Raw genomic sequence first — 26782 nt, forward strand, 5'->3', positions numbered from 1 at the left:
GTTAGGTTTATGACCATATAATAATTCATAAGGGGTGAAATTAGTAGTGCAATGAGGGGTAGTATTAATAGCTAGTATTGCGGTAAATAAATAGCAATGCCAATCGTTTTGGTTTTCGTTTACGAATGATTTTAAATATTCTTTTAATGTAGCATGTGAGCGTTCTAGAGCTCCGTTTGTTTGTGGATGATAGGGTGTAGTAAATAGGGCTTTAACTTTTAGGATTTGAGTTAATTCTTTGAATAATTCAGACGTAAAACAAGTACCTAAATCCGTTAAAATTGTTTTAGGGAAACCGAAAAGAGACATAAAATGTACAATATTTCTGGCTATTTCTTCACTGGTAGCCGTGACCATGGGATAGGCACTAGAAAATTTCGTTAAATCATCTTGTAGCGTAAGGATAAATTTAAATTTTTGATAACCTGCTTCAGGTAAGGGACCAACGATGTCGAGAGCTAAACGTTCAAATGGTCTAGTGGAAGTAGAAGTTATCTCCATTGGAGCCTTATTGGACATTCTCAATGGTTTATTAATTTGACATAATTGACATTTCTTTACATAATCTACGATATCAGAGCGCATACCTTTCCAGTAATAGGCAGCTTTAATTCGATTATACATACGATTTGACCCTGGGTGACCTGCAATAGGTGAGTCATGATTTTCTTTTAAAATTTTAGGGATTTCCACGGGAGTAGGATAAATTAGTTGGTTTTTATATATATGGATTTTGATATTAGTATTATGGAAAATATAAGCAATCATGTTATATATTTTAATATAAGCTAGTTTAGAAAATGGATCTGAAAAATCCGATAAAGCGAGATCTGTAATATCAGGATTTTCAATTACAATTTTATTTCTAAGTTTTATTAGTAAATTGTAAATATCTTTAAATTTAGTTTCTTCATAATGATGAACTTTAGTAAACAGAAAATAGTAAGATTTATTCTTATCATTTACGCATTGAATTGTAAAAGGTTCGCGTTCAGAATTTAATAAGTCCTCGGGCTTTTCTAACTGTGCTAATATTTCTTCACAGTGAGGTATCGATGAGTCGAAATCTAAAGAGACAGGACAGACAATGGTTTTTTGTTTAGATAAATGTAATCCTTCTGTGCATTCCAAAATTATAGTATTCGAAGTAGAAAGTTTATTAGTAAATTGATCCTTAAAATATTTTTCATAACTAGAATTATTTAAAGTATTAATATTTATAACATTGACGGGACAGCGAGATAACGCGTCGGCGTTAGAGTTAAGGCGACCTTGTTTATAAACGATTTCGTAATCATACTCTTCGAGTTTTAGGCGCCAACGAATGAGTCTACTACCCGGATCTTTAACGTTAAATAACCATACTAATGGTCTATGATCGGTGACAATTTTAAATTTGTTACCATAAAGATAGGGACGGAACGTCTTGACTGCGAATAAAATTGCTAAAAGTTCTTTTTCAGTGGTCGAATAATTACCTTCAGGACGATTTAAAGTACGTGACGCGTAAGCTATCGGCTTATCTTTACCTACAGGACCTTGGGATAAAACTGCACCTACGGCGTAATTACTTGCGTCCGTGGTTACTATAAACGGTTGAGAAAAATCTGGGTATTGAAGCAGCGGGGCATTAATTAATTTTCCTTTCAAAATATCGAAAGCGATCTGTTGTTCCTGAGACCAGTGAAAAGTAGCGTCTTTTTTTAATAAAGAAGTAAGTGGTTTAGTTAATTTGGAGAAATTTTCGATAAATCGGCGATAATAGCCTACTAGACCTAAGAAAGACTTAATTTCTTTAGGATTTTTAGGAACTGGGAATTGTGAAACGGCCTTTACTTTATCAGGATTTGGGGAAACACCTTTGTCGGTGATAATATGGCCAAGGTAAGTGACTTCGTGTCTTAGAAACTCGCATTTGTCTGGCTGAAGCTTTAAGTTAAATTGGCGAAATTTGTCGAATACAAGTTTTAATTTAATCATGTGATCTTGTAAATTTTGACTGTATATTATACAATCGTCTAAATAAATATAACAATGTAAGCCTTGTAACCCTGATAATACGGTATTCATTAGCCTTTGAAACGTGGCTGGGGCATTTTTTAACCCAAAAGGCATTCTAGTAAACTCGTAGTGTCCAGACATGCTTGAATTTGTGCTTATTGTGAATCCTGTTTTTGGAGCATCTTTGGGACATGTCTTTATCTGATGAAAGCCACTTGTAAGATCCAGAGTACTAAAATACTTGCAATGACCTAGTTGGTCAAGAATGTCGGTGATAAGAGGTAGTGGATAAGTTTCGGAAACAGTGACGTCATTAAGGCGACGGTAATCAATTACTATTCTCCACTTTTGTTTGCCAGAAGCATCCATCTTTTTCGGAACTACCCAAACCGGGGCGCTCCACGGCGAAATAGAAGGTCGGATAATGTCTTGGTCCAACATCTTTCGAATTTGGGAATCGACTTCCTCTTTGTGGCACTCGGGAAACCGATAAGATTTGACATGAATAGGAGGTGCATCACCTGTATTAATAGTGTGTTCAATAGCATTCGTGAAGGTTAAGGGTTCACCGTCTATATGAAAAATATCTGTATATAAAGAACAACACTCTAAGAGAGCTTTTCGCTCTTCATCATTTAGATGTGAACAGCGTATAAGGCTTAAAACTTTATTTGCACGATCAAATTTATTACTCGAAATAGAATTAATTTTAAAACAAGATTCCGAATCGAAACAATCTCGTTCAATTGGCGTTAACTTTACATGATAATTCTTTACTTCAATATCATTTTCAGTTGTATTTAAAATAGAAAGATTTATTTTCTTATTTGGTTTTACCTTTACTATACAATTAGCGACATAAACACCTTCACTTAAGGTGTGATTTAATACGAGAGCTTCATTGTTATGATATAAGTCGGGCGAGTAATTTGATACAGTGCACTCGATAACGGCTTCAGCACGAGCCGGAATGATATAAGTTGGCTGTGTATAGATAATCGGAATAGAATGATTCATTATTGTCATAAATTTAGAATAATAATTAATATTTGATTTAAAATAATTGCAAAAATCACTACCGATAATTCCATCATAATTATTTAAATTAATATTATCTTCTGTTACGTGAAATTTATATTTAAATATTTCGTTAGAGATATTAAATTCCATTTGAAAGGTACCTAATGTTTCCACAGGATTTTCAGAACTGTTAATTCCTTTTAATTTGACAATTTCATTTGATAAATTTGGTATTTGTAAAAGACAGGAACCTTTTATAATACTGATAGATGATCCTGTATCGACAAGGAAACACAATTTATTCGAGGCAAGTTTCGAATTTAAATAAATATGAGGTAAAGATACCTTTTTGCTATAATTATTAATTTCGTAAATAAGTTTCGATTTGCAATTAGTATTTAAGTCACATGTATGTGACATAGTTTTAATATTAGAGTTAGTATTTTGGCAATTAATTTTACCACTAGAAATAGTAGAATTAAGTTCATTTGATCGAGACATACATTTAGAGTTATTTAAGTTAGATTTGAATGATATATTCTTAGAGTTAGTAACATTTTGAGACTTATGATGATTAGTTTTGCCCTTAAAAATAGTAGGACTCGGCTCTTTTGGCTGAGATATAGATTTAGTAAAGTTAGTAGGATTCAACATTTTTTGTTGAAATTTAGATTTAGTAGAACTAGTAGGACTCAACATTTTTGGTTGAGATTTAGATTTAGTAGAATTAGTATGACTCAACACTTTTGGTTGAGATTTGGATTTAGTAGAGTTAATAGGATTCAACATTTTCTGTTGAAATTTAGATTTAGTAGAATTAGCATGACTCAACACTTTTGGTTGAGATTTGGATTTAGTAGAATTAGTAAGATTCAACATTTTTTGTTGAAATTTAGATTTAGTAGAGTTAGTATGACTCAACGCTTTTGGTTGAGATTTGGATTTAGTAGAGTTACTCGTAATAGGATTCAACATTTTTTGTTGAAATTTAGATTTAGTAAAATTAGTAGAAAAGTTAGAATATGGCGTGTCCTTATGACCTTGAATGGATTTTGGCAGACACGGAACCAAAATCCTTTTTAATTTAAATCTTCATGACGATTAATCGATTGAGAATCATTTATATAATTATTTGGTTCGTTTTCACATGTATGTGCACCGGCAATATTAGAATTAGCATTTGACGTGTCATGTTGCACGTTGCTTGTATTCACACGGCGTTTCATATTAAATTGACGCTTGCGACATTCCATGATCGTATGACCGACGTGTTTACAATAATTACACGTTTTATTATAAAATATATTAGAGTTTGTATTTAAATTATTTTTTGGATTTATGTGAAATAGTTTTCGCGAATATTTAGGCTCTTTATTTTTATAGCAATCTGAGGAACTATGTCCTACCTTATTACATATCGAACACTGTTTCTGAGGTCTTGAATTAATTTTGTATAAATTAAATAATTTTTCCTCGTCAGTTGCATATTGTATAGCATCACTGAGAGTTAGAGGGTTTTTACACCTAACGATATTAGAAATTGAAGGGTTAAGCCCTAATAAAAATGAATTTAAAGCAAGGTCTTCCATGGCAGCTATACGGCCAGGGAGCTCGCTCTCGTCCTTACAGCTATAATGGATATCTGAATGTATTCGCGTTAAAATTTGCTCTATCCTTAATGAATATTTTGTTACGTCTTCATTTGGCAATTGTTTAGAATGTTGTAAATCGGACAATAAATGAGTCGCATGTTTCTTTTCTCCGAATGTAGACCTTAGAAATGTTTTTAAGTCTGACCAATTTGAAAAATGTTTTAAACTGCATGCAACCTGAGCTTTACCTTCTAATTGCGATAATATAAATTTACATAAAATTTGTTGTTGGTCTAAATTAGCCAGTGACATCGCATTCTCACAATTGGTAAGAAATGCAGGGAGTGATTCTCTATCCCCACTATATGATTTGATAAATTTTGTTAAAAAGGATAATGTAATTTTTTCAGACATTTCGGTTCTTTTCAATGATTCCGCTTTAAGAGACATTAGCTTAAAATACTATTATGTATGCTGAGCTTATAATAGGACAAAAATACAATAAGTACAATATGACAATGATAGAATAAAAATGCTTAAATCTTAAATTAAGTAGATTCAGAGTTTATACGATTTAGAACACTGATTTAGAACACTGATTTATAAAACTCTACTAATTTGAGCACTTTTAGCTCTTAAATTTTTTAATTTACTTAATACTTTATAAATATCACAAAACACTTACAAGAAAACGGCAATACACACTCGCATGTCGTCGCGTGGGAACCGGTGTCGCGTTGCGGTGACGTCTCTCGTAACTGGAGCGGATGGAATTTTCTTGGTGTGGTGAGCTAGACCTGGAGACCCGGAGACTTGGAGCGGGCTCAGACGATATGCTGAGGCTGACCGTCGTCCTGGATGCAGTAGCTGGAGCGGGCTCACGCTTAAGAGCGGAGGCTGATCGTCGTCCTTTGAGCGGCTGGAGCGGGCTCACGCTTAAGAGCGGAGGCTTATCGTCGTCCTTTGTAGTTGACGCAGGCTTAACCTTTGGTCAAGGCTTACTGTCGGTCAAAAATTAAGGGTGGCTCTGTTCGGATACCAGCGTCTGTTTTTTGACTCTATGTCGTCAGACTTCTCTGGTATCCCACTTCTGACACCAATTTGTTAGGATGCCGACCCTGTTTGTCTTTTTAAAAAAAAACTATACTACACCGCTAACTGCTTTATTTAAAAGATTGGACACAATGTTGGAAAACTGACTTCCGAACTTTAAATTGATGTCCGATCTACTCGGGGCTCTGAGTCTAACTGACTGTTTTTTAATAAAAATAATATTAACGAAGAAACAATATAATTCAATTGCTGAGTAAGGATAAAACTATAGGAAAAATACAGTGTATAATATAAATGCTTATGAAGCTTTTACTGCGTTGTAAAATGGGATATAACAGTTCGTTTGAGTGAATGATTCATATTGTGTACTTGGAGAGCTGAAACACAATCAATTACCGTATCGTTTTAGTGAAAATAGAATTTATTATCTATACAAATAAATAAAATTGGGATGTCTGTTTGTAATATTAAAATAACCGCTTTTCACTAAATTCATATACTTACATATACTACTTAAATAACATTTTTTTACAATTTTTGTTTGTCTGTCTGTCTGATTGTTCGGGCTAATCTCTGAAACGGCTGGACCGATTTTGACGGGACTTTCACTGGTCAGCTGATGTAATAAGGAGTAACTTGTGCTACTTTTATTTTAGAATTATACTAGCGACCCGCTCCGGCTTCGCACGGGTATAAAATATAATTATAGCCTATGCCATTCACTGAAAAAATGATTAAAATCGATCCAGTAGTTTTGATTTATTCATTACTGCCCGTGGCCCGCACGCGTTAACTTTAGAGTATAATTGTGTTTGCTCGCAAACAAAAAAAACCGACTTCAATTACATCGACGAGTAATACAACGTAGATCGACGAAAAAATAGTCAAGTAACTACGCGTTATCAAAGATTACTCAAAAAGTAGTTATCAGATCTCAATAAAATTTATATGTGACCACATGACAAACATAGGCAGCTTTCGATTAAATTAAAAATTATTAAAATCGGTACACCCAGTAAAATGTTATTGCGGATTTTCAAGAGTTTCCCACGATTTCTCTGGGATCCCATCATTAGATCCTGGTTTCCTTATCATGGTACTAAACTAGGGATATCTTCTTTCCAACAAAAAAAGAATTATCAAAATCGGTACACCCAGTAAAAAAGTTATTGCGGATTTTCAAGAGTTTCCCTCGATTTCTCTGAGATCCCATCATCAGATCCCGGTTTCCTTATCATGGTACTAAACTAGGGATATCTCCTTTCCAACAAAAAAAGAATTATCAAAATTGGTCTATCCAGTAGAAAGTTATGCGGTATAATACAACGTAGGTCATAACTCGAAAAGTAGTTGATAGATCTCAAATAAATTTAAATGGGACCAATTGGCACTCACCACCTTTCGATTAAAAAAAATTTGTCGAAATCGGTCCACACGGTCAAAAGTTCTGATGTAACATACATAAAAAAAAATACAGTCGAATTGAGAACCTCCTCCTTTTTTGGAAGTCGGTTAAAAAGCCGGTCGGAATCGCCGCAAACGCTACGTACCGCAATTTTTAAATCTGTAATATCTTCGAAAATATTCATTTAAATCATATGCCGTAAAGGGCCATATAGATCTACAGGGTGTGGCGTAAATAGTGGTCCACCGTTAAGGATTCGATAAACCAGGTAATTTACTATAACATATTACAATTTTATCCATTTTTACCCAAAGGTTCCGGAAATATTTTTATTTTTTATTTTTTTACGATATTTGTACCCCTTGTTACAAATTTGGTTGTAGTTTTAACAAATACCATTATTTTTTCATTTTGATTACTGGTAATTACTGCTGAACACTAGAGCTATCGTTAAATAACATGTTTTTAATGTAAATTTAAGGCTTTTGAAGAAAAAAATTGGTTTTACTCTACTTTAAACCCAAATTTTTAACATATCATGCTAATTCAAGAGCGATTTTTGTAAAAAAAATGTACTAAGCTGTCAGTGCCCATTCATTTAAAAATATGCCTACTAAATACCAATCTCAAAATGGTATCACAATAGCAGATCCTTTTGTTTAACAGAAAGATATCCAATTTTAATTGAAGAAAGGAAGATTTTCATTAAAATACATTTTAAAATTTAGTTGCGTTAATACTTATGATTTTTGTAAAAAAAGTAACTACACTGTCAGTGCCTATTCATTTTAAAATATTCCTACTAAACACAGATTTTAAAACGATTTGCCATCCCATTAATAAAAAAAATTATGGCAATTTTAATTGAAAAAGACTTAAAATAAAAATAAAAAATTAGTACTGTTACAGAGTGATCTTGGCCTAACTTGTAAATTAGAACAAGGTATTTAAAAAAAACAAGTCATACTGTCATCGTTTATTATTATTCTTTGGCATGATTACAAACACTGTAAAAATTACACCAAATGCTCGAAATGGCCCCAATTCGCAGCTATACATGCTCTGCAACGTCGAATATACAGTGTTTGTAATCATGTCAAAGAATAATAATAAACGATGACAGTATGACTTGTTTTTAACCGACTTCCAAAAAAGGAGGAGGTTCTCAATTCGACTGTATTTTTTTTTAATGTATGTTACATCAGAACTTTTGACTGTGTGGACCGATTTCGAGAATTTTTTTTAAATCGAAAGGTGGTGTGTGCCAATTGCGCCCATTTAAATTTATTTGATATCTAACAACTACTTTTCGAGCTATATCTAATAATGCGTTTTTACTTGACGCTTTTTTCGTCGACCTACGTTGTATTATACCGCATAACTTTCTACTGACTGTACCCATTTTGATTATTCTTTTTTTTGTTGGAAAGGGGATATCCCTAGTTTAGTACCTTGATAAGGAAACCAGGATCTGATGATGGGATCCCAGAGAAATCGAGGGAAACTCTCGAAAATCCGCAATAACTTTTTACTGGGTGTACCGATTTTGATAATTTTTAATTTAATCGAAAGCTAATGTTTATCATGTGGTCAGACATAAATTTTATTGAGATCTGATAACTACTTTTTGAGTAATCTTTGATAACGCATAGTTACTTGACTATTTCTTCGTCGATCTACGTTGTATTACTCGTCGATGTAATTGAAGTCGGTTTTTTTTCGTTTGCGAGCAAACACAATTATTTTTTAATGCCTTGTTCTAATTTACAAGTTAGGCCAAGATCACTCTGTAACAGTAGTAATTTTTTTTTTATTTTAAGTCTTTCAATTAAAATTGCAATATTTTTTTTTATTAATGGGATGGCAAATCGTTTTAAAATCTGTGTTTAGTAGGAATATTTTAAAATGAATAGGCACTGACAGTGTAGTTACTTTTTTTACAAAAATCATAAGTATTAACGCAACTAAATTTTAAAATGTATTTTAATGAAAATCTTCCTTTCTTCAATTAAAATTGGATATCTTTCTGTTAAACAAAAGGATCTGCTATTGTGATACCATTTTGAAATTGGTATTTAGTAGGCATATTTTTAAATGAATGGGCACTGACAGCTTAGTACATTTTTTTTACAAAAATCGCTCTTGAATTAGCATGATATGTTAAAAATTTGGGTTTAAAGTAGAGTAAAACCAATTTTTTCTTCAAAAGCCTTAAATTTACATTAAAAACATGTTATTTAACGATAGCTCTAGTGTTCAGCAGTAATTACCAGTAATCAAAATGAAAAAATAATGGTATTTGTTAAAACTACAACCAAATTTGTAACAAGGGGTACAAATATCGTAAAAAAATAAAAAATAAAAATATTTCCGGAACCTTTGGGTAAAAATGGATAAAATTGTAATATGTTATAGTAAATTACCTGGTTTATCGAATCCTTAACGGTGGACCACTATTTACGCCACACCCTGTATATTAAATCAACAATGTATTTAAGGTATTTAATTAGATAAGGATTAATGCTGTATTAGTTAAAATCGTTTTGAAAATTAGCCATTATTTGTCATAAAAAGTAAACGACAAAAAAATGTTATTGTGGGATATCCATAAGGGATAGACATATACCATAGCGGAGTTTTCTGTAGACCTTTTCAATATGTACAATACTTAGTACATTATTTTGATAAATCTCGTAGGGTTCAGGCTGCGTTTGCAATGTAAGCGGAAAAAATGTAATTATTTACGACATCACATTAGAAACCTCAAAAATAACAGTATTTCTCCACTACTTAATAGGTGTTATTATACATATAAACCATCCTTTTCAAACACTCTATCTATTAAAAAAAACCGCATCAAAATCCGTTGCGTAGTTTTAAAGATTTAAGCATACATAGGGACATAGGAACAGAGAAAGCGACTTTGTTTTATACTTTTTTAAGTCTCGGGCACAGCTAGTATAATAAATAAATAAACAAACGCTTCACACTCAACGGTCCCCACTAGGATAGGCTTGTGTGTCGGTGGTCAGGAATAAACAAACACAAACACCCAGAACACGTCAAATATCTGTATGGTATACAGATATTTATGGTAATACAAATGTATGCCCCGTGCGGGGATGACCAGAAGCTTAGGGTGACGCCGAAATGTATTTAAGGGCAAAAGTTCCAAATGTATATAAAAGAAAACAAACAAAAAGACATAGTTCCGTAAAAGAAAAACAAAAATATTCGCCGAGTTAGCTATTAGGTATGCGATATTATAAAGGTTAAACCTTAATCCGATTCCTATATTCAAAAAACGATTAGTTTCGCGTTAGAGGACCATATTTTGGTATTGAAATCTTAGAAAATATTGAAGTTTCCAGAACACTAGCCATTCGAAATAGAATTAGGAAGAATTTATAAAGCAAAAAGGATATAATTACGCTTTTGTTCGAACCTCTTCCAAGCAAAACAGGTTTGACCAAGCAAACGTAAGAATATCGCGTTTGTTTTATTCAGACCACCTATTTCCTTATCCTTCCACTATTTCAAATTATCCGACATTTTAATTTCGGATACAGATATCCGAACTCCGTAACATCCCTATTGTTGAGTTTCTTACCGGTTTATCTAAACAGAATCTACATTCCAAATCGTTGGTAGGCTTGTCTATATACTATATATATTAATACGTGAAGCAAAAACTTTGTACCCCTTTTTACGAAAATTGCGCGGATGGAGGAGTATGAAATTTCGCACACTTATAGTTTATATGGCGAAGGAGTGCAGAATGCTAATATTTTTTTTTTAAATTATGCATAAAAATATATTAAACATTACAAACACTACCATGAGTTTGAATTTTAAAAAAGGTTCTTTATTTTCATTATTATTATTATTTTTTTAATTAAAATATTCCATTATGGTTGAATTTCGAACACTGGGTGACCACTAGTATTATAATTAATCAACTAAAAATATACTTTTTTAAACGTCGATTTAAAAGTGAGTTCGAAAGCTTCTCACTCGAGTAAATAATTTTTCATTGATTTTTGTCAAATAAAAATATATTCTGAAATTATAGAAACTTGAAGACTGAGTTTGAATGTAGTATTTAGCACATTTCAAATAAGTACATAATCTTGTCTTACGAGACTCATTTAAAGATAATTCTCGAGATAAAAATGATTGACTGGAATGATGTCACTGACGTTACATCATCAAATTGTCATCTATACTTTATGATAAAACTATAACAGAACCTACGTATTACATTAGACATTTAAAAAAACCGTATGGTGTCGTGGGACACTAGATAGGAACGAATTTCCTTATTATAAACTATTAATTTCAACTTCTATTCGAGGTATAAAGACAATAATTATGGGGAATACATTTTTTATTATAATTTTTTCATTGATAAAAAAAACCTACTTTACTAATTTATTTTAACACCTTTATTTTATTTATAATCATTTTTAATAATATATAATTATTATCGAATGATACAGGTAATAATAACTAATAGGAAACTGCAATAATAATAACAGTCATGACTAGACTATACATTAGATACTGCATAGCCATCATACATGATCATACATTTTTTTTTTTTGAAGTGTAGAGTGCTGTTGGCCCTAGCGGCCTTTACAGCGTCACCGGTGAGGGGCCGGGTACTATAGACACCGGCCGTGAAGGAAGAAGCCCTCTGGGAGGGCTCGGGGAAAAACGCACGCCCTAAGGGTGTCTCCTAGCGAGATCTCACCTCGGCTTAGAGCGTCGTCGGAGTGGAGGAGGCACTATGCGGAGCACTGAGACGGCTTACGGACGGTCCGCTACGCGCCAAGGCGCGTGCGAGCTGTCAGAACGCGGGGACCTCGCTCTTGCCGGCGGGGGCGGTGTGTGTGTGTCCCTTGTGTGGTAGTGTATATGGCGTTAAGCGCCGTGATCCTATCGTCAGGGTCGGTTAAGACGTGCATGGGACGTCTTTGTACGGTCTGTAAGTTTTCTCTACCTACGTATTTGCAAGCCTCTGCTACAAGAGGATTTGGGTGACTGCGCGCCCTCTACATGATGATACATAAAAATCTTACGCTTTTATTTAACGTTACGGACTTTATTGCCGGCTAGGGTACCCCTCGCAACGCCCCATAAGGAACGTCGTTCCAAAAAATCTCCAAAACGTACAATACAATACAATACAAATATACTTTATTGTACAACCAAAAACAATACACGTAACACAAAAGAAAAAGAAACAAGCAAGGAAAAAAAATAATAACAAAAAAAAAAGAAATGTTTTGTACATTCTTAAAAGGCGGTATTATCGCTAAAGAGCGATCTCTTCCAGACAACCTTTCGAAAAAGGACATATGTATGTATGCGCATAGCTACGACTGCAACAAATTGGATGTTTCTTGACTTGGGGAGTAAGCTGGTGAACGTGCGTGACGAGAGCGTTACGAAAAGTGCGATGGGGCTCGGCGACCCGAGCGAAAGAGAAGCGAGCTACACATTTTCTTTTCTCATATAGCCAGTTACGTTTCGTGTATCTAAGACACAGTGCAGGCATATTCACCAGAAGCTTTACTTCAGTCGTGTGGTCTAAGCACACTCATTTTTAACCGACTTCCAAAAAAGGAGGAGGTTCTCAATTCGACTGTATTTTTTTTACTTATTTTTTTATAAATAGCGATAGATAAAGCGTAGTTACTTGACTATTTTTTCGTCGATTTACGTTGTATTACTAGTCGATGTAATTGAAGTCGATTTTTTTAACCGACTTCCAAAAAAGGAGGAGGTTCTCAATTCGACTGTATTTTTTTTTTATGTATGTTACATCAGAACTTTTGACAGGGTGGACCGATTTCGATAAAAAAATTTTAATCGAAAGGTGGTGTGTGTCAATTGGTCCCATTTAAATATATTTGTGATCTAACAACTACTTTTCGAGTTATATCTAATAATGCGTTTTTACTTGACGCTTTTTTCGTCGACCTACGTTGTATTATACCACATAACTTTTTACTGGATGTTCCGATTTTAATAATTTTTAATTTAATCAAAAGCTGATGTTTATCATGTGGTCAGATTTAAATTTTATCGAGATCTGATAATTACTTTTTGAGGAATCTTTGATAACGCTTAGTTACTTGACTATTTTTTCGTCGATCTACGTTGTATTACTTGTCGATGTAATTGAAGTCGGTTTTTTTTCGTTTGTCTGCAAACACAATTATTTATATTCATTATTGTCAGGACAAGGTTTTTATACAAGAGAAAATTTTAAAAAAAATCGATACATGCACAAAAAAATATGGTTCGACGAAATTCGGGGGTCAAGTAGTTTTAATTGGAAGTCTTTCTGTTCACAACGCCCAATGCGCATTTTTTTTTCATTGACGTCAGTATATAATTACTGAATGGCTATGCATGAAACTTGTAATATGATTTGAGTTTATTAGATCATGAGCCCGGGAGCAAAAAGCTAAAAATTATTTTGCGCCTGTCCTGCGTGGTGACTATGGACTAACATGAGTTCGCGCCATGGTGTTTGGCGCGACCTTGGGGAGGCCTGTGTTCAGCAGTGGACTGCGATTGGCTGAAGTGATATGAGTGATAAAAAATTCAACGCGACTTCGTTCGTGTGGAATAAAAAAAAAGATTGTTCTGTTCGCAGAGTTAAAAAATAAATAAATTTCTAAAATAAAATTAGCCAAAGTTACTCCGTATTACATCAGCTATCTGCCATAGTAAAACTATTTTCTCCCCAGAACATGCCAATTTTTTTTTTTATGTAACTAAAAAAACCTTCGGCTATGCCGCAGTCGGCTATATATATTTTGTAAATATACATCATTTTTCTTTAATGAGTGTCTGAAAATTTATAAAAAATTAGGCAATATTTTTAGTTTTTGAAGTAAAAGGTTTTATGTTACAAAAATATTTGATCTAGTGTTATTATCCAGGGAGAAAACAGTCGACTACGTTTGTATGGAGAAAGAGCCGTACCCTTTCCTCTTAACAATAAAAAGGCGCGAATTTTATTTTTATTTTTTTATATTACTATAGTGTAAAAGGCGCATGATTTTTCTAACGGTAAGCGTTTACCGCAGCCAACGAACCCTGCAACACTAGGACCCTACATCACCCGCGCCGACCTTACCAATGTAAGGTAAAAATGCTCGTGATTTAGTGCAACATTTTTTACAGTTATGTCCTTTATTAATTTCAATATAACAAAAAATTTAGGGTTCTAAGGATCAACGATTTGGACCTTTTGTCTGTGTATGTGTGCGTGTGCGTGCGTGTGTTGTGTGTTGCATAAAGATATTGAATCATACAATGACGCGCCAATTTTCACAGACTGCTGGTCTGATGATTTCTTGGAACCATGGTAATAAATAGCCAAGTGGGTGAATGTTTGAACCAATGTTGGCAGATGTTGGAGTCATTTGATGAGCAATTAAGTGCTAACTATGCGTAGCGGTCATAGTATAGATTTTATTTTTCATACAGATACACACACAACTCTGGTATCACTATACCAGTGACTTTGCCGTATGGGCGCCTAAACACCAGCAGTTACTAGTTCGATTCCCGCTCGGTATAAATAATTGTATTGGTACAAATACTTCTTTCCTGACTGTCTGTTCTTGCGAGTCTCCCCATCGTGCCTCGAAGAGCACGTTAGCTGTCGGTCCCGATTGCTATCAGATATAGCGGAAACCGATCGTTTCTCAGTGTATCCGTCAATACGCCAGTGTAGCAGCGCGGTGTATTAGGCTGCAAGCGTTTCTCCTACACGAAAGAGAACCTACTCCTGACAATAAAAAAAAAGAGCGAAATCGATCCAGCCGTTCATGCGTGATAACGTGACCAAGGAAAATAGGGATTCATCCTTACTAATATTAGAAATGCGAAAGTAACTCTGTCTGTCTGTCCGTCTGTCGCGGTTTCACGCCAAAACTACAGAACCGGTTTAAAAGAAATTTGGTACACATATGGTCTTGAGCCTGCAAATGGACATAGGCTACTTTTTAATGCAAAAAATGGGGTGTAAGGGGTCGAAAGGTGGGGATGAAAAGTTGCATGGAAGTATCATCATTTTTAGAACTAGAAGCTCGAAACTTATTTTTTAGGCTGTTGATTCGATATAAATAAATATGAAATTCAAAGTTTGTAAGTTTTTTTTTATAGAAGAGGGGGAAAACGGACAGTTAGCTCACCTGATGGTAAGTGAAAAACAACATCCACAGACACCCGCTACATCAAAGGATTAGCAGGCGCGTTGCCGGCCAAGTTTTACCCTCAAGAGTGTAAAATACCAATAGGGATAGAGGATGAATGTTTGTATGGAAATATGTAAGGTTTATGTGAACGTTTTATAAGTTTGCGACAAGAGACATATTAGAGCTATTCTGATGTCCAAAATAAACCAAAAGTAATATCCAAAAAATGCTGCCTAAAGTCACTATTCCACGCCGACGAAGTCGCGGGCAAAGATAGTTTTTAGGGTACCGTACTTCAAGAGCAAAAAAAGGAACCCTTATGGGATCACTTTGCTGTCCGTCTGTCCGTCAAGAGGCTTTTACTCAGGAACGCGTGGAGGTATCAAGCTGAAATTCATACCAAATATTCAGGTCTACTTGAAGCCGTGAAAAAATCAAGCTTCTATACCAACGGAATCAAAATATACAGCGTTTATGGTGCAAATTTTCGCCACACGCAAGGGAATTAAAACCAACAGGGTACTTCCTGTGCACTAAGAATCTTGAAATTTAGTATGAAGCAACTTCTTATAGCATAGATAAAGAAAAAATCGCGAAAAGCATAAATTTTTAGTTTATATAATAAAAATAATTCCGTTTCTATGGAACACTCGGAGCGCGAGTCCGACTCGCACATGGACCGTTTTTTTTTTAATACTTAATATAGATTCTGTAACAATATATAAAGAATAACTTCGAAAAATTGATGTAATATATTGAAGTCTGTTTTTTTTCTTTGGGAACCAACATAATAATATAGAAATATTAAATAATTTACTTTACTTTATAAAATAAAAAATGAATTATGAGTAAACATATTTTTTTTTAATTTAGTTTTAATATACATGCATGTAACAATTTCTAAAGTCTAATAAATGAAATTCATCAGATACATCAGATACAATTGAAGCTATTGTTACCGTTTTTTTGTGTTGTTTTACAATTTTACATTCAATTTTCTTAAACTGTCCACAAAACCTTTTATAAAGTATTAGAATTTTTTTAATGATGAAAAAAGTCAATAAAGTCGTTCTCAAGTTATGGCATGACCAATGGAAACAGGGATTCATTTTCATCACCACTACATAGTATAAAACAAAGTAGCTACCTCTGTCCGTATGCTTAGATCTTTAAAACTGTGCAACGGATTTTGATACGGTTTCCTTTAGTAGAGTGATTCCAGTGGAAGGTTTATATGTATAATACAGGCATAATACAGTAGAGGAACACTAATAGTTTTAGAGGTTTCTAATGTGATGTCGTAAATAAACACATGTTTTTTGCGCATCTATAATATAAAAATGAGTCGCTGAATGTGTTGCTAAGTGCAAAACTCGAGAACGGTTGGACCAATTTCGCTCATTCTTTTTTTAAAATATTCCTTGAAGTACGAGGATGGTTCTTACGGAGAGAAAATTCTAAAAAAAAAAATTAATAAAATTAAAGAATCGACTGTTAGGCGATACGAAGTTCGCCAGGTCAGCTAGTATATTATATTTATTTTATATTTAATATCAGCAGTACACCCGAGCAAAGCCGTAGCGTGGCGCTAGTATTTTTATATAAAAATTACTTATGAAATAAATGTAAATAAATAAATAATAAAATGGTTTAAAAATTTTAATTTTCTCCAAATAGATCCTAGATCAATCTTGAAAGGCTTAAAGGTAAGTAAATGACTCAATTTCATTTTGTTGTATTTCATATTAATTTTTTGGTTCTTTTTATTTCAATAATAAACACAATATTTTCAAGGTTTGCTCCTAAAGTAAGCAACTTAATGCTTGTGTTATAGATAACAGCTGACTGGTATAGCTACATTTTTTTCTCGATAATCTAACTTATAAATAATTCATATAAATGTATAAATAAATATTTATATTACACCCAGACTCGGGGTGGGAATCGAACCCACAACCCTTGGAGCAAAAAGCAAAGTCACTACAAGCTGCACTAACGGGCTAGGCAAACGTTATTTAGGTTATTGACTTATCTAAGCAATGTATAACTAATATATTATAAACATGATAGATATGATTTTTTTTTGATTTTAATGAAATATTTAACTGAGGTGATAACAGGAAATATTCTGCTCAAAATCTGGAGCAGCCCGACTGAAGAAGTATTTATTTTATTTATTTATTTATTTATTCTTAATGTACACCAAAATACAGACACATATAAAGAAAGATACAATACAAGATGTACAAAGGCGATGTTATCGCTTAATAGCGATTTCTTCCAGATAACCTTTGGGTACTGGACACGAAACAGTAGCAGCGGTTAGAAGTGTGCACAAATTAAGGAGGAAAAATCAATAATAAATAGATAAAAACTACGATATGATAGACTTACATAATTATTAAAGAAAAAGTACCTCGACCTTACAGAAGATCACAGCTAAATAGCACTGCTATCAAACAGTTGTGTATTCCTGTGGTGAGTAAGGTGACCAGAGCTCTTAGAGAATCTGGGGTAGGATCGATATTGATGCTTTTAGTATTGCTGGCGTATTTAAGGATCAGATGAGCTGTACGTTTGTTTATCGACCTGTTTGTATAAAAAAAGGAAAGAAACAATTGATTTAACAAATTTTCATACATTATTGTTTAATAAGATCAGTATTAGTAATAAGACTGCCATTGGAATTTTTTAAAGATAAAAAAAAAACAATATTTATCTCAGTCATAATAAATATGTAATAAGGTATTTATTAGATTAATTAAAAAAGTAATAAATTTTTTTAAAAAAAATTCACTAGTAGATTATGTTATCTCTGAGTAACATAGACCATATTTGAATACTGGAAAACTTAAAAGCTAAATTTTGTAGTTCATAAGCAAAGCCGTGTCGGAATGCTAGTTCTAATACTGTTTTGATATTACTTTTAATCTATTGGATATTATTAGTTAAGTTGTAGTTATGTACAGTCCCTATTGAAAAATTCTAATAGGATCTCATTGAAAGCCACTTAGAATAAAATAATTATTGGAATTTTTCAATAGGGGTTTTGTTATTGAAAATAGCGAAACAATTTTTTTTTTTATTATATTTATAAACTGTTTAGGTTAATTATGTTTGTATATTTTATTTTACATTTTTAAGAATTTAATTGGTTTAATTAAGGTTAAAGATCATTTTAATTATTGTCATACTTATTACATATTTTTAATATTTATTGAAATAGTATTTATGTGATAAAAGCGTTTATGTAATTTTTGTTTATCAAAATTGTTGACGTAATATTTTCATTTCAAATAATAGGTAATTTAGGTAAAAGTACCAGGGTATCATAAACAATGGAAGTAAAATCGGTTTAAGATTTTTGATATGTTGCCAAAGGCATTCATAGACTCACCATCGCGCCAAGGGTTTGCAGGCGAAAAGTACTGCGTGACCAATTTTTCATCTTCAGGAAAACACACTTTTCTAACAATTTTTTTATCTTTTTTCTCACTAATATCTTTATTGTCTGAAATGCTTGATTGTACGGTTACCGCATCAGTTCTTTCACACACGCCCGGGCATGTAACTTTATCATTGGTAGACATATCTAGCACAAAAATCAAGATTACATATCACTGCTGCACGATCACACATTAGCAAAAAATATCACAGTATGAAATACACTGAAATAACATAATTTTTGACACGAAACGGGCGACGATAGAACACAAAAAGTATCATCAGCACGACATTGTCGTAATCACACCAGCCATTTCATATTTTTTTTAAGGTTTCCACGGTTTTTTGTGATTTTTATTTCTCGTTTCGATTCAAAACATTCTACACCTTTCATACACCGTTTACCGCCATATTGGATTGAAAAAAGACAAAAGGATAGTTTTGCGTTTGAAACGCTAGGGGTCACTGTACACTATAAAGTTGCCAAGATCAAAAATATATTAAAATAATTTATAACATTTTTGTTACATATCTCTAAATAGTTTGTTTTTGAATTACAAAATATAGTAAGTGTTTCATTTTCAAATTTTAACTAATATGTGTAAATATTACTACACCTTACTTTAACAGCTATATGTTTACTTCGTAGTTACACTATTCGACACTAGATGGTGTTGTAGTCCACATTACTTTTTTATAACTATCGCGCGAAAAATAAATTGAGGCGACCGAAAGCGTTGAAAATTAAACATAGAATTAGTACGTGCCTTTATATACTATTTGGAATTAATTTATCAGTACTGAGCTACTGGAGTACCTACTATCTCTGTATGTAACAGAGAAAAAAAAAACGATGTAGAAACACAATCGATCGATCAATAGATGTCGATCTACGTTGTATTCATAGATCAAGTAAAAAAAGGTAGATAATGCGCGGCCTTTGTTGTAACTGAAGCCACAAAACTCGGCTCCTTCAAGTAAACACACGCGCTCACGCACACATATGCATCAAACTACGCTCATTTTCGTTAGTATCTCACGGGCCCTCGTACAGTAACTTTGCCTTCAAAATGCCGTTCTTATGTAATTAAATGGTGCAAAAACAATACCAAAGTGAATTAAAAGTCTGAAGAAATATCGTTTCACAAGTAAGTACATACAAAACTTTATATTTCTTGTTATTCCAAAATAATATTGAGGTTATTCGGAACTTATAATTTCCCTAAATGACGTACCGAGGGAGTGTTACCAGTAATTTTTATTTCCATTAGCCCAAAATGCGGGTAAGTAAATTGTAGGCAATCATAGAAAAATAATTAAGTAGAAAGTGGACAACATTATTGTTTTTTTTTTTTATCCTGTGATTTTTATGTTTTTCCTAAATTGAAGTCAAGTTAAATATGAATTTTTAACTCGTTTGTTTCTGTTTAAATTTGTGAATTAACTACTCATATTTTACTACTAAATATCATGGTTTTAGGTTTCCAACGAATATTTTAATAGGAGATGAATGGGTAGCTGCTTTAAGACTGAGCCGAAATGAACTACAACGACAGCCATCCTCATCTAGTTTGTTTGTTCAAACCATTTTGATAGAGCTGACATGTACGGTACAAAACGTGGACTTCGCAGAGTACCATCAAGTACATACTGCTACTTACTACTACGTATTTTAATGTTATATTTTTTGTTCTAGGACCTACCGGATGAGTCTAAATCAGTCGTTAACCAAGATTCAATCTTTGATACACCTAGAAAACATAAACTAAGAGAAAAGTTAAAAAAACAGGAACTTAATTAAAAAAAAAAAATGTAAAAATAAAATCAATTTATTACAGCAAAAAGTTAGACGTCTTTAAAGCAGGAACTTGCCCCTCAGAGAAATCATCAATTACTTAAAAACGCAAGTTTTCATTGACACAGATTTATATAATTAAATAAATCAAAACACGGCTACAATAGGTTTATGTGACAATTTGAATCGAAAAAAGGAGTAAATATATTTAAAACTATAAACAGGTTTTTATTTTCACATACCCATTTTACCTATATTAAATTAATTGTTTAATAAAAATTTTAGGGACTTTTTTTAAAAAGTGTCAACACTTCACTCACTCACACATCTTTAAAAAAGTGGCTTCACTTTTCTGTTCTAGGTGCGTTATCTATTTTTTTTACTTTATCTATGGTTGTATTACTTACGAGAAAAACAATTACATCAACAAGTGATACAACGTAGATCGACGAAAAAATAGTCAAGTAACTACGTTATCAAATATTACTCAAAAAGTAATTACCAGATCTCGATAAAATTATCCTGGTACCAAACTAGGGATATCTCCTTGCCAACAAAAAAAGAATTATAAAAATCGGTACCTACATCCAGTAAAAAGTTATGTGATATAATACAACGAAGGTCGATGAAAAAATAGTCAAGTAAAAACGGATTATTGGATATAAATCGAAAAGCAGTTATTAGATCTCAAATAAATTTAAATGGGACCAAATGACACACACCAACTTTCGATTAAAAAAGTTTTTGTCGAAATCGGTCCACCCGGTCAAAGTTCTGATGTCACATACATAAAAAAATAATACAGTCGAAATGAGAACCTCCTCCTTTTTTGGAAGTCGGTTAAAAAGAATATATAACAATTATAATAAAAAATAAATATAAACATTTATATATACACATTTACGTATACAAATATCTTTATTAATACAATATCTTTTATTTAACCGACTTCAAAAAAGGAGGAGGTTACCCAATAACCTATTTTTATTTGAATGCAGTGAGTTTAAAATAATTAATAGATCTTAATACTCTTTAAATAGAAACAAATTTTGAGCACGTCTTATGGTCACAGGTAAATCGTTCCATAATAGCTTACACAGTAAAAGTCTTCCCTATTGAAAAATTCCAACAGGATCCCATCAAAAGGGACAAATGCCACTTGGAAACCAATCTTATTGTAACTATAAGTTTAAGGTTTTCTGATGACCTTAAAATTTCACTATGTGAACTAAGGATTCTAAGGAATTCTAACTTATCCTTTTAGCAGGTGTTGACGGATGAAATAATACACAGTATAGAAGAGATTATTTAAGAGAATTCCGGCGAAGACGAATGTGCGTATATACCTACTGCTGTCTGTTTACATAGTGCACGCAGCGGAACACTCAAAAGGAAAAAAAACTGATTTTGAAACATTCTTCATTGGTGCTCCGCTCCTATTAGTCTTAGCGTGATGATATATAGCCTATAGCCTTCCTCGATAAATGGGCTAACTAACACTGAAAGAATTTTACAAATCGAACCAGTAATTTCTGAAATAATATAGCGCGTTTAAGCAAAAGAAACAAACAAACAAATTCTTAGGCTTTATAATCTAACTAGCTTCTGCGCACGACTTCGTCGTCTTCGTGGAACAGAGGCGCGCCCAATACTTGATCATTATTTTGCTGCGATGTTATTTTAAAACTGCGACATCTCCTGAGATACTCATTGAAATCGAATTATAAAAAGGCTATTATGTTTTAAATTAAATACTTGTGATGAATAACGTATTTATTTAAATAAGGATTAATATCATGTTTATAAAAACATCGTCGCAAATAATGCATTATTTAAGAACAAACTTGGTTAGCATAAAAAAGGTTATAGTGAGCCAACCTTAAAAGATAGATATATGCTGTCGCAGACTTTTTTTTTAGAACTTTTAAAGAGGACCAATTCTGTCATACATGATTTTTGCGACACTAACTGTTTTCACAGCGCACGCAGAGGAAGCTCTCAAAAGGAAAAAAGAACCCCCGATTTTGAAACATTCTTCATTGGTGCTTCGCTCCTTTTGGCCTTAGCGTGATGATATATAGCCTATAACCTTCCTCGATAAATGGGCTATCTAACACAAAAAGAATTTTTTAAATCGGACCAGTAGTTTCTGAGATTAGCGCGTTCAAACAAACTCTTCATCTTTATAATATTAGTATAGTTATATAAAATTCTCGTGTCGCGGTTTTTGTAGTTAAAAATTCCTCCGAAACGGCTTGACAGATTCTGATGAAATTTTATGTGCATATTGGGTAGGTCTGAGAATCGAACGTCTATTTTTCATATCCCTAAGTTATAAGAGGGGGGGGGATTAAGAGGCTTTATAACATATACCTAAGGCAAAACAACGTTTGCGGGGTCAGCTAGTATTATATAGATAGCCTTTATACGTACTACTCTCGTCACGCGTTCACCAGTTTAACCCCCAAGTCAAACGTGCGTTAAAAAGTTTTACGCACGAAAATCATCATCTTCCTGCCCTTATCCCACTTATGTAGGGTCGGCACAACATGTCTTCCTCTTCCATTCCTCTCTATTATTCGTCACTTCAGTGCTTACTCCTTTCTTTCTCATATCCTCACTCACACAATCCATCCATCGCTTTTTCGGTCTGCCGATCGCTCTTCGTCCTTCGACATTCATCCATCCGTGATCCGTGGCACTGGTATCCGTAACCCCAGATCCTTCTCTCACATAAATCCTTCTTCTTAGCTTGAATTTCCCAAGGAGGGTTAATGTCAGGCAGGCGGCCGGTCATAAAATATACATGCCAAATCATTATGTTACAACATGAGTGTTACGCACGAAAATAAGGAAAGAAAAAAGCAAAGAAAATTATTGATTACAAGTAACACCAATACATCCCGAAGATACACTGCTTTTACCTTTCTCCCTTAAATTATGGGGCAGCAAATTAAAATGCTCTAATGATGACCGCCTGCGCAGCGTGGTGACTATGGGCAACACATATGAGGTCACGCCACTTTTGGCGCGAACTTGTGGATGCCTATGTCCATCAGTGGATTGCGATAGGCTAATGGCCAGTTTCAATACTCTATCTATCTCTAAATTTGCTTACTAGAGATAGAATTTTGACGTTAACTCCATATAAATTGTGTCAAAAATCTATCGCTAGTAAGCAAATTTAGAGATAGATAGAGTATTGAAACTGGCCATAAAGTGATGATGACCGCTCTGGTGTGACGACCACTCTGGTGTAATGGTGTGCGTGCGTATTGAGGCAGTCTTGAATATGAAGTAATTTATTTTGATAAGGTTTAATATCAAGATACAAATAAAAAGCCTTTTCTAGCAGCGGAATTACAATAAAAAAATTTAACATAAAAGAAAACTTATGTGGCAACACCTGATAACAACCAGACTGGAAATAGAAATTTGTATAAACTCAAATATCCACTCCGAGCGGGAATCGAACTCACAACCGCCAAAGTCACAAAAACAGTGCTGTGACCGCTGCGCCCGCGCCAACGCGTCGTAGTCGCTCGGCAAGCCTTAAGTGATTTCGGCGTCATTGGGGTAAGGGCCGTTTCTTAATAATTTATTTTTTGGTAACCTGACGCAAATATAAGGTTATATGTGTGTATAATAATTTTTAATTTTGAAATTTTTGTTAAATACCCGTGCGTATAGTAATATCATCTAATAATGCAAGCAGCTAAGTATATTTGTGTGTTAATTTATATGTACACAATTCATTATGAACCTAACTTTTTTGGGTTTTTAAATAAAACTAGTGGTCGCCCAGTGGTCGAAATTTGACCATAATTAATTTAAATTATAAGTTTGAACATTATTAAGGTTCTGTTGTCAATGACTATACTTCTATAAAAATAAACAAAAGAGCATATAATTATGTATGTGTATGTGTCAAATACATGGTAGTGTGTGTAATGTTTTTTTTTAATTGATATATTTTTATGCATAATTTAAAAAAAAAAAATTAACATTCTGCACTCCTTCTTTATATAAACTACTAGCTGTGCCCGCGGCTTCGCCCGCGTTGATTTCAGTGTGTCACAAAGTTTTCCCAGCAAACTTCCAGTGAAACTATTATCAAAATCGGCTTAGCCGTTCCGTAAACGTTCCTCTTGAAGCCCTCTCTCCATTGGTAAAATCGCATGATCCGTTCAGTAGATTTTGAGGGACTTTGTTTTATAATACAATACACTAACTGTTACCCGCGACTACGCTCGCATGATTATGAAGATATGCATTACTATTAAGATGTTTAACGCAATTATTTTTTTATTTCAGTTACTTGAAATGCTTATCACACTGGGTAACTTTTTAAAAGCCACAATTTAGTCAAATTTAATAGTAATATTTATAAAACCTCTCTATACACCACATTTTTAGTTTTGTTTTCAGGCTGCAGTATAAAAAACCTATCAGGCGTTCGCCTTATAGCTGTTGTAAATGTTTCATACAAACTATCAACCCCAATTACAACCCCTTAGCGGTGGAATATCGCAAAATCCGTTCTTAGCGGACGTCTACTAACTATAATCTACCTCCCTGCCAAATTTCATCTTTGTCCATCCTGGATGGATGGGACCATCCAGCGAATTTTGAGTTCTCACGATGAGTGAGTCAATGACCTTTCTTTTTTATATATATACATTGCTATGCATTATTTAGACAACTCCTCACCATCTATAGAGCATACATTTTAAATTTCAAGCCTCTTACTTCAAAAATATAGGATTTTCATACAAACCTCCAACCCCGTTTTATCCCCTTAAGGGTCGAGTTTCGTAAAATCAGCTCTTAGCGGATGTTAACGCCCTATAAGAAACCTACCTGCCAAATTTCAAGCTTATAGCTGTTATAGTTTCGGAGATTTTGTGATGAGGGAGTCAACCTACCATCCCCCGTTTTAACCCCAAAAAGGAGTTGATTTCTAAAAATACATTATTTGGACACCTTCTCATCATCTATAGAGCATACATTTTAAATTTCAAGTCTCTTACTTCAAAAACATAGGACTTTCATACAAACTTGCAACCCCCGTTTTACCCCTTTAGGGGTCGAGTTTCGTAAAACCCGTTCTTAGCGGATGTTTATGTCGTATAAGGAACCTACTTGCCAAATTTCAAGTTTGTAGGTGTTATAGTTTTTCGGAGGTTTCGTGATGAGTGAGTGACCTTTCGCTTTTATATAGATTATAGATAAGTGTGCGAAATTTCATACTCCTCCGTCTGCGCAATTATCGTAAAAAGGGATACAAAGTTTTTGAATCACGTATTAATATATATTATACATAAAATTCTTCTGTGACAATGTTACTTACGGTACTCCTCCGAAACGACTGAAGTGATTTTTATGCAAATTTTGTGTGCTTATCGGGAAGGTATGAGAATCGGCCAACATCTATATTATTTCATACCTCTACGATAAAAGGGAGGGGGGATTCAGGGGGTTTATAACATATATGGCAGAACAACGTTTGCGGGGTCAGCTAGATTGGTTAAGTAGTTTTCGCGTGAAAGCGTAACAAACAAACTTACATTCACATTTATAATATTAGGATGAGGATTATATTACTTTCTCATACCGCAATGGCGGCACAATAGCTGATGGTAAGCAGTCACCGTAAACTAGACGCCTGCATTTACTAAGATTTTTTTTTTGTAATAAAATTAAGGTAGTATAAAAGCATTAAATCTACTTGATGGTCAGGAGTTACCGTGTGCTATGGACGCCTGCAATATATATTATCCTATTCTATACCACTGAGGTGGCAAACAAACGTACGGTCCACCTGATGGTAAGCAATTACCGTAGTCTATGGTATAAGTATAAGTATAAAATTCTCGCGTCGAAGTGTTAGGGGCCAAACTCCTCCGAAACGACCGATTCTTATGAAAATTAAATATTATACTGTAGATGTAAGTAACATTGTAACAATCGTTGGTGTACCAAATAAATAAATAAAATTATTGTGCATATTGTGCATGTCTGAGAATCGGTCGTAAACTATTTTTTTAAACCCCTCAGTTATAAGGGTGTAACTGAGGGCTTAATAATATTCGTGCCAAATTTGAAGTTAATCCATGCGGCACTTTTTGAGTTTATCCCGGACATACATACAGACAAACAGACAAAAATTCTAAAAACTATATTTTTGGCTTCGGTATCGATTGTAGATCACACCCAAGTATTCTTTTAAAAAAATATTCAATGTACAGTTTTG

The 26782-nt window shown here is 33.6% G+C and overlaps 1 protein-coding gene across 1 annotated transcript in view; it reads right to left on the reverse strand.

Annotated features, from left to right (window-relative positions):
* The window catches only part of LOC123666296, a 69798-nt gene extending 50596 nt beyond the window's left edge, over window positions 1-19202 (reverse strand). The window contains exon 1 of the mRNA XM_045600454.1: window positions 18688-19202. Within this exon, the coding sequence (XP_045456410.1) occupies window positions 18688-18880 (193 nt within the window). The 5' untranslated portion in view covers window positions 18881-19202. The remainder of the gene's footprint in view (window positions 1-18687) is intronic.
* Between the last annotated feature and the right edge of the window lie 7580 nt (window positions 19203-26782).

Source organism: Melitaea cinxia, chromosome 25, assembly GCF_905220565.1.
Source record: "Melitaea cinxia chromosome 25, ilMelCinx1.1, whole genome shotgun sequence".
Lineage (NCBI taxonomy): Eukaryota > Metazoa > Arthropoda > Insecta > Lepidoptera > Nymphalidae > Melitaea > Melitaea cinxia.